Here is a 19846-nt window from a genome sequence, read left to right as displayed (position 1 = left end):
GAATGTGACATCTGAGAACTACTGTCACACATGCGTGGTGCCACCCTCACAATTAACATTTTGGTTATCTGAATCTAGGACTCTGGTTGTATACTATTTTCAAGTAAACATATTTAGATCAGTAGTATTCGATACTCACCTTAGCATCATCTGGCGTTTTAAAATTAATAATTTTTCCAAATTCTTTGGCATGGAATACAGACTTTACTCGTTCCTACAAAATAAATAAGTTTCCTATTAATTTGGCTTTCTAAGGTAAAATGAAATGTAATACTTCTGTTATTTTACTTTCCCAGCATACAGCTCACAGCTTTATAGTGGACTGCACACTGATTCCACCGTGAGCATGAGGCAGCTCCCAATCAGGTTTGCGGACTTGCCAAACTCGAACAGTCAATGGAGTCACAAGTAGTAAGGAAATAACAGGTGCCCACTTTCCTCTTAAACATTTGACTTAACTATTTTTTGTAAAGGGCTTACGAATTAGCACGTTGCAGTCCATATTAGGGAGTGGCTCCAATGACTCCATGATGCCTTAGAGGTCTACATTTTGGGTCGGTATCAATTGTACTATCTCCTACTGGCGCCATGGGGGACACTGGCTTGGGATTTCAAAGAGCTTACCCAATTAGGGCAGGTCCAACTGCGACTTGAGCTAACATTAGAGGCCCTGCTATAAGAGCTTGTGGCCAAAGGAAGCCTCGGCCAAGGAATACAGATCAATCTTATAGTGCCTTGTGCTGGGGCATGCCCAGGTGGCTGCCCTGCCTATGTCCCCAATAGGGGCATTAGTGGAGAAGGCTGCAGATGCAGCTGTGGCCTGGGCTGAGTGGACTGTAGGGGACTTATAGGCTATCAAGATGCAAATGCATATCCTCCAAGATAGCATAGAGCAATAATCATTGTAGCTGGCAGCAGTAGGAAGGAGACAAATGGTGTGTGTGTACATTTAAACTCCTTTGTCTGGATGATGTATACCTTAAGGGCGTGCTGCACATCGATTGAGTGTAAGGCTTTCTCTAATGGATGGGATTGGGGCAGAAGGTAGGGAGCACCAATTCTGCTGCATGTGAAAGTGGGAGGCTACCCAGGCCAGAATATCCAAGTCCAGCAGATCACAGAAGTAAACTTCCATATCATTATAAAGCGGCTTCAAATGATTCACATACACCATTATTTCATCTTTCAATTCATCACTAACTGCTAAAGAGGAAAACTCTGAATTCTTGACATCCAATATTGGTGGCATACTGCTTGACTTTTCCAAGGAACCCTGTAATAATCTCCTTGCTTGGGAAGCATGGTCACTTCTCTGTTTTCCATTTTCCTCACTTCTCTGTTTTCTTTCCTGTTTTCTTTCCTTGGTCACTTCTGTTTTCGCCACTTCTCATTTCCTTCTGTGCCCCCTAATCTTGTGCTGTGCCCCCCATTTATGCGATTTTCACCTGTGCCCCCCGGAATATCCTGGGGGCCATATGCCCCCCGGTTGAGAAACACTGCTTTAGAGAACACAAGGGCTGAAAAAGAGAGTGCCTTCCAGAAGAGTCTTGTTCTCTATGCAGGAAAACATTAACACTCTCTCTCTCTCTCTCTCTCTCTCTCTCTCTCTGTGTGTGTGTGTGTGTGTGTGTGTGAAGAAAGGAAGAAACAAGGGGGGGGGAGATTTGAAGCCCCCTTTATCTGACCATGAAACTTTGAATCAAAAAACAACACTAGTGAAGTAAGTTTTCATAGGTGGTATTACTAGCTTGGTAAATTTGACTTGTTATATAACAACAATATAATAAACTAGCAAGTTAAGGAAAACAACATGCCATTTAAGTTGCTGAATTCTACTGGAGACAAATGACTTATTTTTAAAATATACTCTGAAGCTAATCTAATACATTCTACAACAAGCTGAAGTCTCTCACGGTACCTTTGCTTCAATGCGCAACCTCCGTCCATCAACAATGAATGGCTCCTTGGTAAATTCATCATAGGTGTACTGCCATTCACATGTCAACTGTCCAAATGTACCTCTTGTCACAAATAATATGCCACTAAAGAAGAATACAAAATAAACCATTAAAATAAAGCAAGCAGACATACAACAATTACTTTTTAAATAAAAAATTAAAAGTTGCCTTGTTATCACCCAGTTTGATGGTTTATTAATTCCACAATGAAATACACACATATGGATTTGCACAATGATGCCAGTGGAACCTAATCATATATGTGTGTATATTAATTCAGTCAAAGAAGACAACTACATTCTACTTTAAAGATGCAGAAATCAATATATAATAAAGAACAGAGGGCATATAGAATGATAACCAGGCAGCAGCAATAGGTGAACTGAACACATACTTTTGTTCAGTCATGTTCTAATAATTAAGATCAAATACATTCTATGTATTTTTGTATACAAAAAAAAAAAGTGTTCCTGCATCTTCACTGAATTGAATTTGTTAGTTCCTTGAAAAAGCTTGTAAGGTTACATGTTTCAATAATATTTCAGTTAGAAAATAAAGCAAGTTTTGTCAACCAAAACTCTGGTCAGGATCCAGAGAGGTGCTTTATGCATGGTTAATAACATTATCCGTCTAATGGTAGCGAGGTATTTATGCCATTTTATGAAGTGCATCTGAAATTTCCTTCAGTTTCAGAAGCATGATGGGATGGGGATAATGTTTGAGAAACATTAAGGCGCAAATTCCCTTGTAAATGTGGAATTACAGTGGTACTTCTGGAGGCGAACAGGATCCGTTCTGGAGGCCTGTTTGCAACATGAGAACACAACCTGCGTCTGCGCGGGTCGCGATTTGCCGCTTCTGCACATGCACGTGACATAATTTTGCATGTCTGTGCATGCGCGAGCAGCGAAACCAGGAAGTAACCCTTTCTGGTACTTCCGGGTTGCCGCGGGACGCAACCTGAAAACGCTCAACCTGAAGCAAACACAACACGAGGTATGACTGTCGTTATGTGGAGTGGTATCCAATTGTGCCTATCCTTCCAAATTTGCTCTGGAAATCTGAGAAACCCTAGGGAATATTTGAAGTGGTGTGGGAAACTGCAGTGGGGAAGGCAGTAAAAGGAAATGAGCTTGCACAATATTGGATAGCAACTGTTGCTTGGGGGGGGGGACTTAGCTGTATACCTTCAAAGTGACATACTATTTCCTATGCAGGGGTGCCAACTTGAATTAAATATGGGGGCGGGCAGATAGGCCCCACCATGCATAATCGATCACATGATGTGGTGCGCACACACTATTTGAGTGGCAATGCCCATCAATCTGGGGTGGGGGCAGACCTCTCAAATATTTTATGGGGGGGGGGGAGCCCCCACGGCCCCTAGGAAATGAATCCTATGTAAGAATAAAACTAATTCACTACCACTAAATATGTATTCTGCTGATTTCAAGGTGCCTGTTCTAATAATCAAACAGAGTTCCTGTTGCTTTCCTATTCCGTTTCATAGGGCCACTGAGATGTGAGTACAGGGAGTACTGATGTACTGAGCCCACATCATGCAGGGGCCCCCAGACTCTGAGCTTCCATTCATTATTTTTTTAACTCTCTAGCCCTCCTGGAAAGTAAGTTATGAAAGAAAATGCGCAGGTACTCTTCTAAGTGATTTCTCTGAGATGTGCCAACCTGACTGCTCCCACCTTTTAGTGCCGCCAATGAGTGAAGTCAGGGCTGAGATAGACGAGTCAGTTGCTTGGAAACCAGGTGATTGGAATCCCTGGAATCCAAAGGAGCTGCTGTTTCTCCCTCCCCTTCAGTGCACTCTTCTGTCTCATTTTCCAGCCCTTTGTATCTAAATAGTTTGTTCTTTTTTCATCTAAGATCATATACTTAAATGTTATTTTCTGCAAATACTACTACACAGTAAGTGTTAAAGAATCCACCTCCTCCCTGAAAATGGCAAATATAAAATGTGAAAACTTTGCAAAGAGCTTTAGGCATGTTTTCTGCCATGTCATTCTTGTGCCTTTGAGGCAGGCAGAAATTCAACATGTTAAGTATTTTCTAGTATGAAGATACAATTATATATATGTTTCTCGATGCTCCTTGCAAAAAAGGACACAAATTTGCATATGATACAAAGCATAGCTAAATTTTATGTAAATTGGTTTCCTTTACAAGTAGCTCAGCTATCCCACTTCCCATGCTGTGCACTAAGCACAGAAAATCCTGTTGGCGCCCTTGCTTTTCAGTCAAGAGAGGCAGAGACATTGCAAATTTCTTTATACTCATGGAACTGTCTCTTCTACTAAATTGAACAAGGAAGCTTTCGTTGATGTAGTTTCAATATATATGGACACCTGCACCCACAAGGAACTACTTAACTGAAGCACATCAGTTACAAAAGTACATGGTAGAATCATTCTTAAGAGAGAGAGAATGAATGAGAGCTTATCCCATGAATATTGTTATTCCGACTACCATTTATCAGTTCCAGATTTTCACATACACACTAACAATCTTAACACAAATCTCCAGTCTTAACTACTGTGAAAATTCTAATCAAGTGCTTTGAGGTAACATAAAAACGTTCTAAATCTTGGTCTTCTGTTGTAAAATATAGCCTTCAGTATCTTTACCTTTAAGGACGATTGGAGTTTCTTTCATTTAAATGCTAAGGGAAAATCTAAACACACTATTTATATTATATATATTATTACTGAGTGAGCAAAAAAACAAGTGTAACAATGCATGCAGCTTATAAGGTTAACTGGACAAATGGGGAACCTTACCTCTTTGTTACCATTAGTAAATCTGTACTATTAACCATTGCATGTGTAAAGTATCTCAGTTTGGCAAATCTTCCATTTTCAATATTCTAAAAGAGAAAGACAGTTGTATAGAATTCCCTAGAGTATAGAAAGTTCTTTCTGAGGAAAATATTAATGTCTAACATTATTATTAAGTTCAGCTTACATTATTATTAATTTCAGCTTATTATAAAACATGTATACATCACATATACTGAGGACATTTAATATCTGCCATGATTAAGAAGAACTTTCACACCTAGTAGTACTGTAATAGAGAGTTGACCTAACTGTAAACATCCTTCCACATGATGCGTAATAATCCTAGAATGTGAAAAACCTTTTATCTAAAATTATGAGTACATAATATTGGGCTATTCAGATGTTTGTAACCTTGAAAGTACTATGCATTTTCAGATTACAGAATGCTGAAATACTCAAAATAGAAAACCATTCAAATTCAACCTGAATTGTTACAGAAACCATTTCTTATTGTATTTCTCAGTAAATGGAATACAACTATGCAAATAATCATGGTTTCAGACACAAGCGTCCAATCATATATGATGGTTTTAAAGGAGTGAACTGTGTTTGAGGCATGTAAGCCAGACTGGTGGATCTTCCTTAAGCCATAGCTGATTATTTTTTTTAAACATGAAGTGAATAAAAATAAGCTGTTGACCTCTGACTCATAATACCATCCCATGCTGAAATGTTCCTCAGCTGTTTATACAGTATTTTCAAAAAGTCTCAAGCACAAATGTTACATCATGTTATCAGTCCCCCCACACCAATGAGAGAACAAAAAGTCCCCAATTCATACATTCCCTAAAGTCAAACAGCAATACTTTATATTGCATAAAAATTCAATCATACATGTATACATAAAATGGGTGGTTTGTTTTTACAGAACAGGCCTGCCTGATATATTTAAATATGTTTTCTTTAACTAAAACAAAAGTTTAATTTAGATTTTAGAATGAAAAGGAAATAATAAGGAACAACATTTTAAATCCTTTAAAAACAAGCATAGAAACAATTTTGGTGGTGCATTTAAGAAAGTGAGTAGATTGCAAGATAATTATACTATATAAAAATGCTAAATTTTCACTGCAAGTTCATTAGAAGAAATTCTACAAAACATACAAAACACTGCAATCCATAATATATTCCAAACTAGCCACTGATATAGAACCATTTATTATATAGTAGACAAGGTGAATCTGAGGATTCCAATACACTAGTAGGTTTGCTAGATTATTTTTTAATCCAAGTGACCAAATTATTTCACAAATTAAATCTCAGCAATCCTCAGAAAACATTATCCACACATTGCCTATGGAGGGGGAAGGGGGAGACAGAGATGGCAGCGCTGAGATTTATACTTCCTACCTCCCAGCTCACACTCTGAACATGGCTCTAGCTCTCTTTAACTACAGCCACTAGAAATACTTCATTCAGGTTATATGTGAACAGACATTTCAGACTTACAAATTTATGTGCAGTGACAGAACAAAGGAAGCAAAATAGCAAATATTTCAGCTGCTTAGGGAAGTTCAGTGCATCTCTTTCCCAAGGAGAAAAAGCAGTTACCAGAGAGGTCTTGTTTAAGGAATCTTGGCACTGAATAGGACTGATGAGCACCCTAAAATACCTCATTTCAACTATGTGATTCCACTGTGAATTGAAGATTGGATGGGGGGGGGGTATCAGAAACCTGGTGTTAACTGGGTTGAATTATAAAGAGTTCTGCCTCATCATTCAGCTTTTCTTTTTTATTTTTCCTTCCATGTTTTCACCTGCTCTTTGCTGCTTGTTATTACCACTCTTTTCAAATGCCACCTTACTGTTACTTTCATAATTCATTTTGAAACTGAAAGTTCAATACTTAGCAGAGCCCATTATTTGCATGAAGTGCTTAATTTTTGAATGCTTTCATGAATCTTGATTATATCACTTAATTTACTCAGGCATCCCCACTAAGAATTCACCTCTCTTTATCCTCCAGTAGCCATTGACTAACATGCCTGCTGCTCTCTTCAAGCAAATGCAAGAATGGCTTACTTGCTCATACCACTGAAAGACACATATTTTTTCCAAGGCAAAAGAGGAAGGACTCAATAACAGCATTATTCTGACTAGTAGTGCCACTAAATCACATCCTGAAGCTACTCCTTACTCTATTAACCACACTTCTTCTGGATTGGGTTATTTGAACTGGAATCACAACAGTGCTTTTGGAAAGATGTTCAGAGTAAAGAAAAGTGAGAACAATAGAGAATGGCAGCCACATAGTAGGGCAACAATTGGTGGCTGCCTTATCAAAACTTCAGACAGGTAATCTGTGTAGCGGTTCACCATTTTTTACACACAGATCTCCTTTGATGGATCCTTCTTACTGTCTCTTTAAGGCTTTGACATTGAAGAAGTTTTACGCCAAACAATATACAATTTATATATATCCCCAATCACTTATTCTGGAAATTGGGGTTGGGGATCTAAATACATGTAAACCTTTCATATATTAAACTGTTTATTTATAAAGACTGTTGTGTTGGCAACATGTATCCCATAGGAAAAAGGCCAAATTTCACTGGAGGGGTGGAAATGGGAAAGAGCACTAGGTAAAATGTTCTTCAGTCTTCCAGTGGAGTTACAATCATCCGTCAGACAGCTGCAAAAGAAGGATTCTGCAAAGTCAGCTGCTGTGACCTGGAAGAAGGGCGCAGTTGAACCTCCATTCTCACTGCAGTCAGTCTACTTCACCATCAGTAGTTTTTATCCCTCAACATTTCTCATAACTATTTCCAAGCCTGGACTGCACCATCACTAGGAAGAGACTAGCTTACTTCTGTTCTGTACAAAGATACTTACACATTTGCCAATTTCCAAACTAGGTGTCAAGATTCTCTTTCCTGAAAATCTGTTGTGTACTATATCCAGGTTTTGCATGGCCTTTAGGCACGTTGTCCCCAGTGGGCTACGCTGGCTAGCACTGTCAACACTGCTCATTTGCTGGCCCTCTGCCTTCAGGCCCAATCTGCATTACTGCCTACAAGAAGACATGGCAAGCAGGTTACTTCCCCTGCTGCTCCTTTTGCTTCCTGCACTCTTAAGAGGACAGGGGAACAGGTAACAACAGCATAAAGGAGCAGGGCAATGGGCTTCAGGGGCCAGAAGGGGGGTCCTTGCAGGAATGCTGCCCTGATTCTAGCACCGAATCTGTGAATCTAATAGAAATCTTATAATTAAAATATTCTGATATAAATTGGTGTTGGAATTGTAATTCCCATTGTAGGCTCCTACCTCCACAACTCACTGAGGGCGGATCTACACCCATGGCTTTGAATGCTAAAAAGGAGTTAAAGAATGGTTGAGATAACCATATAGCCATATGAAGTTGTTTTCTAAGGTTAATAATGCATTATTAAAATGTGACACCAGATGGCACTGCAGAGCTACCCCCTTCCAGAAACTGGGTAGACCTTGTGGAAAAGGAAGAAAAAAACCAAATGTATTGATGTTTTAGAATAATTTAAATATTGTTTTAATAACATTTAAAAGGTGAGTGTAATTACATGCCCCCCCGTCCATTTATTTCCTAGGGTCTACTCGGAGTAGAATTAATTTTGGCCATCACCTTCAATTTTTCGAGAATGAGAAAACTGGCTATTTATATTTCCCTCAATGTTTCTAGCCTAGAATAGTGCATACTATTTTGTTTTACAACTCTATAGTTGATCTTTATTTTTAAAATACCCAAATATTCCCCCTTTATTGTCAATTTATGCATGGATTTTAGTGGTTCTGACCCAATTGGACTTTGCTCACATTGGATAACCTCTTATACTGAACACACACTTACAGCCAAGCAGCTCATGGGTTTGATTAAAGAGGAAAGCCTCATGCTGTATGGTATTTCTGTAGCGTAATTTTATATTAATACATACCTTTTAAAATAGTCATATGCCTTTTCGTATTAATCTTTTTATGTGCTTGGTCGTTTAGGAAACCTGGAGTGTACATGTGTATAATATTCATACAAGTCTAATAAATATATATATAAATGAATATAATATGCACAAATTGATCATTTTTGTGTGTGGATCAATACATAAACCCCTTGCTTCTTATTATGATTAAGGAGTGAGATGGTTGTCAGAAAAAAAGGATGTGCAGGTAATCCTGACATTCAGATTTCTGAAAACTCCCATCCCTACTCAGTGGTCCATAAATCTAAGGAAATAAGCTTTCACAGATGCCCAGTTTCTGACTCTGGCTGCGCTGCTACAGAGATGACAGTCCATTCCCTAGGGATTGCTGAAAAGTAAAAGCATTAATTTCTAAGTTAAAAATTTCTTTTCTCTCAGATTCACAAGATAGATAAACCTTGCAATGTTTCAACGATATGCTTACAGAAGGAATATTCTTATACTATCATAATCACATGGTGTAACTGAATGGAAAGAAAACATTATGAAGCCCCTATAAATAGAACATTCAAGTAGAGCAGCAGCTCCTGTAATAGTGATACCCAACAACAGACACTGCTATGGACAGTCCACCACCTAGGCTTCTCCTCACCTACTACCACAGTGGCAATACAGTGGTGCCTCGCAAGACGAAAAGAATCCGTTCTGTGATTCTCTTCGTCTAGCGGTTTTTTCGTCTTGCGAAGCAAGCCCATTGACGGATTAGCGGATTAGCGCTATTAGCGGCTTTTAGCGGCTTATCGGATCAGCTGATAAGCGGCTTAGAAAAAGGGGGGGAGGGGAAAAAACCCGCAGGAACTCGCAATACATTTTCGTCTTGCGAAGCAAGCCCATAGGAGATTCGTTTTACGAAGCACCCCCAAAACGGAAAACTCTTTCGTCTAGCGAGTTTTCCGTCTTGCGAGGCATTCGTCTTGCAGGGCACCACTGTAAACTCATTTGGGTCTTTTATATGCCTTCAGTTGCCTTGGTCAGGATGACACTGCTTCCCTACTTTACCATTTATGTGTATTTTCCTGTTGTGCACTGATCGGAAGAAATAAAGGGCATCTACTCTCTCCATGAAGTCAAAAGCCTTTACATATTCTTATTTTCTCTGGCAAATTGGCTGATTAGTGGCTGGACTAGTGACTGATCATCAAAATATTTCCAAGTGAGTTTCTCTTCCACCTTGCAGCACCTTGTGGTTGCAGCCCCTTCACTTAAAAGTCAAATCATCAGTAGTTTCAATTTGAACCACAGGGTTAGAATTAAAAGCCTCATATTTCATACTATATTTCACAAGATGTTTGAACTAAATGAAAGTTTAAGGCAAAAATGTTAAATTAAGTTTCTGAAAATGAAAGGATGTAAACTATAAATGTGTTTTTAAAAATAAAAGTTGATAAAGCAAGTGACAAATAGGTAAGATAATAAATAATGGTAGGGATGTTTGAACAGATCAGATCAATCTTTTTTTATATAGACTCATTTATTGTTATTACAGAATATTCATACACAATTTTCAATACCTAAAACTAAAATTTAACAACAACAATAAACACAGTTATAGGGCAACACTGAGTACTTATATCTAAATGGCATTTTGCGTAAAAATGCACAAATGATTTTAAATTTAATGCATAAAATTAAAATAATGATGTAAATGGAAAATATACTATTTAAAAACAGTATATATTTTGACTGGGGAAAAATCATAGTTACAAGATTATTGTCAAAGTACTGTCAAAGCAACAACATTCAAATAAAGACAATTAAAACAACAATTTTCTTTGTGTTTGTGCTTAGACTTCATTAGTGTATATTTTTAAACTTACATTTAAGACACAATTGTAAAACAGCTACTATAATTTTTTGCTTTTCTGTGGCAGTTAAACTTAAAGTGGCAGCATTAAACTTGATAATTCAGCAGAGAAAGTACACATTACTCTAACTGTCATCATCATCACTATCACTAATATGACACATAGTCCATTTTCTGCAGGCCTGTCTTTTCTGCAAGCATGGTAAGAGAAGAAAGAAGCAGAAGTGTTAGTTGAAGCTGGAAAGTTTAATTATTTGTTATTTTTAAAAATGCAAAAAAAGAAAGATGAGATGCAACTTTTGAATTTTTAGTATGCAGAAGAAGAATTTCAGTTAGTACAAATGTAATCCTATATTTCACCACTCACTAAAATAAGTCCAAGTTTATCTTTTCTATAAATATATGCAAATCTCAAAACCTATTGCTCAAAAGACTTTGGAACTTACAAAGCACAGTCACAGCTGAACCATAGCTTTCTGCACTAGATAAAACCTACTCTATTTGTGTTTTCTATTTTTAGACCACATAGATTTTATAAATCAAAGTATAAAACAGGAAACCTGTGAGTAAGAGAGTTTTCTTTGCACTGATCTGCACACAGATTTGCTTAATACCTTGGAATGCATAGATAAGTCTCCACAGGCAGAGGAACTCTGCATATGAAAGCTTCTGTACTCATAAATTGCTGGTTCTGCACCATAAATTGCTGGTATCAGTCAGACATTATTCAGTTCCAGAACTGCAATTTGTAAATCTGGTTTACAGTAACTGCTTTGGTTTACCATAGCTGCTTCAACTTATGGTGGAGCACATGAAAGCACTCAAGCCACCTTGTGAGCCAATTTTACAACACTACTTAAATTAATTAAGTACTGTGGGATAGGAGAAGATGGTGAAGTCCAACTCATCATTGGCCAGAATCCCCTTTGTTTCCTAGACTAAATTGAACAGTCAATTGTAATGATCCTAAATTGCCTCTCCCAGTAAATTGACAGCAGAAAAGGGGTATCAGGACTCAGCCCGTGTCCATTTATCCAGTTCTAATATGTGATCACAACAGACTAAATCTAAGCGTATATGTACTACTAGGGATGGTGGTGCCAATACCAGAGTTCCCTTCCTGCCAAAATCACAGGAGAGTTATAGAATGTATTTCTGTGTCTGTCTCACTGTACCCTCAAGTACAGTAAATCTACTTACGGAAACCTTTATCTGAATAAGGAGTGTCTAAACGATTATAAAATGTATTAATTAATCAAAAATAAATCATTGTGACCAATGCTTGCACAACCACTTTCAGATAGTGGGATGTGAACTGAGTGACTGAGGGATATTCTCCATGCACACGTGGAAGAAGCTGCTCAATTGTTGCGAATATACTCAAATTCCCATTATTCACTATGAGGCCACAGATTTAACAATTTTGAACTTTCCAAAACTTAACAAAAAGGATCTGGGAATTGTTCTCAACTCAACTGTTCCAATTTATCAAACAAAGAAGGAAAACAGTAACTACACAGTGGCTTGGTTCACACATTGTGCTAAAAGAGACTCTGTCTTAGAAGGTAGGCATGAGTGTGTGAGAGAATCCCAGAGAGAATCTTGCAGCCAATTTGCTCCTTCCATCAGTAGTCTTTGTTTCTCAACATTCCTATACACTTATTTCTCACAACTAATTCCACTAGCCACTATCATGTTTCAATTCCATAGTAAAATATACCCCTTTATTTATTTTTTCTTTTAAAAATTGTTCTAGATAAAAACTAGTCAACAATGGCCAATATTCAAAATACTATGAGTTTTATAGACTATAAAAAATAATTTTTAAATAAAATAAAAACCTGTATTGAAGTACTGTAGTAACATTTCAAATAGAGACTTCTATAAATATAAAGACATTTCAAAAAGATTAAGTGCATTTCTTTTCATCTCAATATTTATTCTTTGTTGTGTCCCTTCTCATTAAGGCACTTGTGTAGGTTATATAGTTAAGGCTTTAGAAAACATTTTAATATAAATGTTGTCGCTTTCCCCCCACTACTTTGGATCTGCTATCCTACTTACATCCCCTCACACTGGCCATTTCGCAAATCTCTATTTTTATCAAACAATTAAAAAACAGCACTTAGGATACGTACTTAACTTTAAGTATGCTTATATGATATCCAAGATCTCTGCAGTAAAAATCCCACACACTAGGGTTAACACAAAGTGAAATCAGCTGCAGTAGCTGATTTTTTGTTTTGTTTTCACATTCCTTCAAACCAAAGACTGCTATTTCAGCTGCCTCTCTAAGCTACATTTCTAATGTATTTTAACTAAAAATTCTTATCTTGAAATCTAGCAGCTTTCTTAGGTCTAATAAACACATCTGTCTTGCGGACTGTGCTATCACAGAGAATATGAGAGGGACAATACAGGCCATCCGGAGCATGCAGAAATGTGCATCCATAGTTCTGCACACAGACACACATGCAACAGATGGAGAGAGAAGGATGCGCCGATATTATAAAAGCAGATTATTATTATTTTCAAAAACTTAAATAAAAAATGTCAAATAATCTTGAAATATACTGTTAATGCAAATTGAAAAAAATGGTCTCCCCTGACTAAATACTAAAACATTCCTGAATGCATAAATAGGAATAATTGTTCCTAATATTTTTTTTAAAATATATATGTTTAAGTATGGAAGAGGAATGTATGTGCATGTAAAAAGAGTATTATATTACATCTCCTTGAAGGTTTAGTTTCTTCACCTGTAACATTTGACTTCCAGCACCATCTCTTAATCTGTATGGTCGAATGACTCCATCCTCACCAAAGAAGCGGGGAGGACGCAAGCTCATAACATCTTCGGAAGCATTTGTAGCTCTGAGGGGGAGGAAAGTTAAGACCTTTGCATTACAGAAATAGAATAAATATTTTCATGAATATTCTAAAATGTTTTAATAAATTATAAACATCCATATAAAAATAGTTAAGTAATACAAATTACAAATTCAGAAACTAGTAAAAAACTTAGCTGAGTCAGGAGGAACGTACTGCCTACGTCTAGACAGGAGGAAAAACTGAGCGAGTCCAGCCTGCTTCCCACAAGTCTTTGCTCCTGTCTAGTGTCTTGCGACAGGGCGAACACCCTTTCCATTGGATATGATGCCCCACAAACAAAAATAGCTCCAGTAGGTTCAGGTAGGTAGCCATGTTGGTCTGACGCAGTGGAAAGTACACGAAAGCTCATACCAAGAACAAACTTATTTGGTTTCTAAGCTCCAGTAGGTGTATTTCCCATAGCATGGGTGTACCAAAAGCCAGTGAAGACCTGATTGTTGGGAAAGAACACAGAGCAAGGGAGCCTGAATATCTCTATTATGGGGGAGGCTCTCTCACCACAAAGAAAAATCAATCAATCAATCAATCAATCAATCAATCAATCAATCAATCTTTATTACGGTCCAGAGACCCAACAAATCATTACAAAGCAAAGCACAATTCAGACAGCCTACCTCCAGGTTAAACAAGCATTTTGTTCAGACTTAAAGATAGGGATCATTGGTTCATGCAACCACCGATAAAAACTTCGCCACTGCTAATGTTCTAGCGTTTGTCCGGTCTTCCAGTAGGAACCTGACATAGTGAGCCTCTGATTTTCCCGGGAAAGGTACCAGCAAGGGTAATATCAATTCAGCCCTGGCTTGTTCATATTTTGCACAGCGCACAAAGAAAACAAAACACACAGGTACAAAACGGTTCATAACAGCAAATTTCGCATAATTCTCTTAGTATGCTATGTTTGTTTTCTTTGTAGTTTTTACTGGTATGAACTATGACAATCTGAAGACACAGTAAGAAAAGAATGGAGTAAGAGGTAAGGGTTACTGTTTTTTAGTAAAACTTTTTTGAAAAGGCAAAGAAGGAATAAAGGAGAGGGAAATACAGCGAAAAGAAAGAACCTGAGCTCAAAAGGCAAAAAAATTGTGTAGAGTAGAAAAAACACATATGCCTTGGGAAATGGCAGGAACTAAAGTGAAGGAGCCCAAAGGGCAGAGCACATGCAACTTCGCTAACCCCAACATGTGCCTGTCTTGGGTGAATTACAGAACACAACTGTTTACATGGATGTCGCCTATGCCAAGCTGAGAAACATACACTAACACATAATGACATATTTAAAATTATATTTTTTCAAGTACTTCTATTCCAAGCTAATAATATGTTTTATATTTAGGGGAAATATTTCAAAGAAAAGTAATATAAGTATTATAAAATGAAATTTATCATGTGTACAACTGTTGATTTTTTTTTTAATTAAAGAAGTTGTTCTCATTTTATTTAAAGTACCTGTGTTATCAGCGCTGATAATTTTATTAAGGAATGTTTAAATAAAATTACTGATCAAGGGCTGAAATGTGAACAGTATGGCGCAGTCACTTTGTGACGGTGGTGGTCACAAATAATGGTAATCAATACATTCTTACCTTTTAATTCCCTGAAAGGTGCTGCTAGCCATATCTATTATTCCTCCAGTGGGTCTTGCTACAGCTCCCACTAATCCTTTCCCAACGCCTTTGAAAAAACCTGTTGCTCCTTCTTTCTGGGCTCCTAGAAAACAATGACAGCAGCAAACAACAAAACATAAAATAGAATCACAGCATCACAGAATTGTAGAGTTGGGAAGGTCCCAGAGGATCACCTGGCCCCAGCCCCTTTCAATGCAGGAATACGCAGCTGCCCCAGACGGGGACTGAACCAGCACCACACTCTAACAAATAAATGAACATCTTTTTAAAGGAAGCATATTTTATCATTTGCTACAATTAAGGCTGAGGTGTGAGTTATTTCATAAACTTTTCCAGCTTAAAGGAGGGCTGTGGGAGAGGAAGAGTGTAAAAGGTTTCACAAAATGCATGCCCCCTGCAACACTGAGGATATCTGGATCCAAATCAGAGTGCAAGCAGTACTTTCGGCCCTCAGTCTGGTCCTGAAGTTAAAGGAATAAGGGGGAAATGCTGTCCAACAGCAGCAGGGAATGTGGTAAGTGCTGGTAATGGTGAAAAAACTTCACCCCTCTCTGTAAGTTCTCCTAAATATTATCAAAATGCACTCCCATCCAATCACAGTCCGCAAAATGGTAGACAGGAGGCTATTTTGGCTTAGTGCTAATTAAAACTTGACACACCATTATAACAATTGTAAACATACATTATTATTTTTCTATTTTGCTTCATTTGTCAGCAGCAGGTAAAAAGTAGCTTGTTTTTCACATAAAGTATATCTCAGCAAATAGCAGCTTTAGGTTCAAATAACACAGTACAAACTGAGAGAACGATCATACCTCTTATTGGCTTTGTTACTATTCCTGTTATTCCACTGACAAAACCCTGCAAGTTAAAACAAAATGGTATCTCAACTTTTGGTCTAAAATGGATTTCTCAGCATGATTTAAGACTGTGAAGTTGATTATATAATGATAATAATTTATTATTAATACCCCGCCTATCTGGCTGGGTTTCCCCAGCCACTCTGGGTGGCTTCAGCAAAATATTAAAATACAATAATTCATCAAATATTAAAAGCTTCCCTAAACAGAGCTGCCTTCAGATGTCTTTTAAAAGTTGTATAGTTCTTTATCTCCTTGACATCTGAAGGGAGGGTGCCGCTACCGAGAAGGCCCTCTGCCTGGTTCCCTGTAACTTTGCTTCTCGCAGTGAGGGAGCCAGTAAAAGACCCTCAGAGGAGGACCTCAGTGTCTGGGCTGAGTGAGGGGGTGGAGACGCTCCTTCAGGTATGCTGGGCCAAGGCCATTTAGGGCTTTAAAGGTCAGCACCAACGCTTTGAATTGTGTCCGGAAACGTATTGGGAGCAAATGTAGGTATTTCAGGACCGGTGTTATGTGGTCTTGGCGGCTGCTCCGAGTCACCAGTCTAGCTGCCGCATTTTGGATTACCGGTAGTTGTAGTTCCCGAGTCACCTTCAAAGGTAGCTCCACACAGAGCGCATTGCAGTAGTCCAAGTAGGAGATAACCAGAGCATGCACCACTCTGGCAACAGTCCACAGGCAGGTAGGGTCTCAGCTGTTGTACCAGATGGAGCTGGTAGACAGCTGCCCTGGACACAGAACTGACCTGTGCCTCCTTGGACAGCTGTGAGTCCAAAATGACTCCCAGGCTGTGTACCTGGTCCTTCAGAGGCACAGTTACCCCATTCAGGACCTGGGAGTCCTCCATACCCACCCGCCCTGTCCTCCCAAAACAGTACTTCTGTCTTATCAGGATTCAACCTCAATCTGTTAGCCGCCGTCCATCCTCCAACTGCCTCCAGACACTCACACAGGACCTTCACCGCCTTCACAGAGGCAGAGCTGGGCAACATCCGCATACTGATGAACACCCAGCCCAAACCCCCTGATGATCTCTCCCAGCAGCTGCATGTAGATGTTAAAAAGCATGGGGGAGAGGATGGAACCTTGAGGCACCCCCAAGTGAGAGCCCAGGGGTCTAAACACTCATTTGCCAAAGTACTGGAGCAGGCTTAGGCAAACTCCAGCCCTCCAGAGGTTAACTACAATTCCCATCATCCCTAGCTAACAGGATCAGTGGTCGGGGATGATGGGAATTGTAGTCTCAAAACATCTGGAGGGCCGGAGTTTGCCTATGCCTGTACTGGAGCATAAAAATAATGGAGACTGAATTCCTAATATAAACTTTAACTTACTCTCAATCATAGCCAATATTTTCAATCTTACCTTAATGAGAGCATGGATCAATAGCAAATGGTGTGGTGGGGCCAGCTCACCTGACCTCCCGACAGCTGAGTCACTGCTGCTTGCAGTCACACTATTTGCATTACACCAACCTCTCCATCTCTGTGCCTCTTCCCTCTTTTGCAAGGGAGCAGCAACTCTGCTGTCAGAAACCCATCATGTTCACTTCTGATGTGAACGAGAATATAATTTATGCAGTTTGTGACTGCAACTCTATCTGCCAAAGAACTAGTGTTGAAACCATTCAATCTATCAATATTAAAATACGTTATGTGATGTTTCTTACAGATACCAAGCCTTTTCCACCACGAGTGATACCCTCTTTCAGGCCAGCAGGCTGCCTATTCATGGCTTCCCTTCGCTTCTGCTGATAGTCTTCATCCATAGTTATTGCTGCTACTCCTTTAGCCATAGCACCTGTTATTCTTGATGCAGCACCAGCTAATCCACCTATTAGCATAAGAGATTTAATGAAAAATATTCAATGTTTTAAAGAGTAAAAAAATGCAAAGATTACTTTTGCAGCTTTTACCTATGTGTAAAAAAATGACTGCTTACCAACAGCACCACCAACTAGGGCTTTAAGACCCAGTGCCATTCCTTCTACAAACTCTTCTGGACCCTGGATAGCCCCCTAAGAAGAAGAAAGACAAATATCTTTAAAATATTCTGATTGATAACCTACAACCAGTTCTTTTCTGCTAAGAATAATAGAATTGTAGACTTGGAAGGGATCTCTAGCGTCATCTAATCCAACCCCCTGCAATGCAGGAATCTCAGTGAAAGGATCCAGGACAGATGGCCACCCAACCTCCTGAGGGAGACAGCTCTTACTGTCAGAAAGCTCTTCCTGATGTTTCGTTGGAATCCTCCATGTGATAGCCCGTCAGATATTTGAAGATGGGTATCATATCTCCTCTCAATCTCTTTTCCAAGCTAAACATACCTCCTTCAACCTTTCCCCATACACCTTGGCTTACAGACCCTTGGTCATCTTAGATGCCCTCCGTGACACACATTACAGCTTGTCCATATTCTCCTTAAATTTTAGTGTCCAGAATTCCAGTATTCCAGGTGTGGTCTGACCAAGGCAGAATAGAGTGGTACTATTACTTCCCTTGAACTGGACACTTCACTTCTGTTGATGCAGCCTAGAATAACATTAGCTTTGTTTTTGCTGCTGTATCACACTGTTGACTCATACTAAGCTTGTGGTCCACCAAGATCCCTAGATTCTCACTCCTCAAATATTTATAAAGAGTACAATCTAGCAGTTTGTTGTTTAGTCGTTTAGTCGTGTCCGACTCTTTGTGACCACATGGACAAGAGCATGTCAGGCACTTCTGTCTTCCACTGCCTCCCACAGTTTGGTCAAATTCATGCTGGTAGCTTCGAGAACACTATCCAACCATCTCGTCCTCTGTCGTCCCCTTCTCCCTGTGCCCTCCATCTTTCCCAACATCAGGGTCTTTTTTAGGGAGTCTTCTCTTCTCATGAGGTGGCCAAAGTATTGGAGCCTCAGCTTCACGATCTGTCCTTCCAGTGAGCACTCAGGGCTGATTTCCTTCAGAATGGATGCGTTTGATCTTCTTGCAGTCCATGGGACTCTCCAGAGTCCCCTCCAGCACCAGAAACCAAAAGAATCCATTCTTCGGCAATCAGCCTTCTTTATGGTCCAGCTCTCACTTCCATACATCACTACTGGGAAAACCATAGCTTTAACTATTCGGACCTTTGTCAGCAAGGTGATGTTTCTGCTTTTTAAGATGCTGTCTAGGTTTGTCATCACTTTTCTCCCAAGAAGCAGGCAATTCAATACTGCCATCTCCACATGGACATAAACTGTTTTCCAGCGAAATTTTTTGAAATCAACCTTCAAGTACAGTATGTTCAATCTTGCATAAGTGAAAGCATGTCTGTATTTTGGAACTGTTAAATTTTGCAAGTAGGGTGTCAATGTGTCAAGGAGACTAGGTGAGAAATAATCATACCATTGACAAAATTTCCTTATGTTGGCCAAATTATTTTGTCGTTCAGTGTCATATAGGCACTGTTGAATTAAATTCTTTGCTTTGCTGAAGCCCAATGTTAATCATTGTTGTGGTGATAAACCAGGTGAATAAAGCTTTTGGATGACAAATTTTAGTCCAGGCGCTCTCATGACAGTCTGGCAATACTCCAAAGGACATCTACCACAAATTTGTTCCTTCCACAGTGATTAGGCATTCGAAAACTCAGTATCTTTCTACACTTTTTGCAGAATTTTATGTGAAGTGGCTGTTGCCTTCCACTGTAAATATTTACATGCTAGTACAGCCTGTCTTAGATTGCCTTGAGGAAAAACTAGGTGGAGAACACACCTGGTATGGTTCATAGAAGAATGCTTCAACTCCTTCAGACAAGTCTCTTATGAATCCAAATGGATTGCCCAAAACATCCAGTCCAAGAATAAGAACATACATTTGCTTAATAGCCTAAAATGCAAATAAACATGTTATAGAAAATATATATTTAAAGCA

General features: G+C 38.9%; 1 protein-coding gene across 3 annotated transcripts in view; it reads right to left on the bottom strand.

The window, feature by feature from the left end:
• Positions 1 to 19846, bottom strand: part of VPS13A (vacuolar protein sorting 13 homolog A) — a 152910-nt gene that overhangs the window by 2011 nt on the left and 131053 nt on the right. For 2 of the 3 annotated variants that reach the window (XM_081213486.1, XM_081213487.1), the window contains exons 63-71: positions 19688 to 19801; positions 17886 to 17961; positions 17614 to 17777; positions 15900 to 15945; positions 15043 to 15166; positions 13324 to 13438; positions 4751 to 4836; positions 1919 to 2042; positions 140 to 214 (exon numbers count right to left, since the gene is read on the bottom strand). In XM_081213486.1, coding sequence (XP_081069612.1) covers positions 140 to 214; positions 1919 to 2042; positions 4751 to 4836; positions 13324 to 13438; positions 15043 to 15166; positions 15900 to 15945; positions 17614 to 17777; positions 17886 to 17961; positions 19688 to 19801 — 924 coding nt within the window. Of the gene's footprint in view, positions 1 to 139; positions 215 to 1918; positions 2043 to 4750; positions 4837 to 10214; positions 10756 to 13323; positions 13439 to 15042; positions 15167 to 15899; positions 15946 to 17613; positions 17778 to 17885; positions 17962 to 19687; positions 19802 to 19846 lie in introns of those variants that run through there. The other variant, XM_081213488.1, reaches the window with a different exon arrangement.

The sequence above is a fragment of the Podarcis bocagei genome, assembly GCF_964188305.1.
Source record: "Podarcis bocagei genome assembly, chromosome: 11".
Taxonomy (NCBI): Eukaryota; Metazoa; Chordata; class Lepidosauria; order Squamata; family Lacertidae; genus Podarcis; species Podarcis bocagei.
The sequence above is the reverse complement of the archived record's forward strand: the minus strand, read 5'-3'. Positions and strand labels throughout refer to the sequence as shown.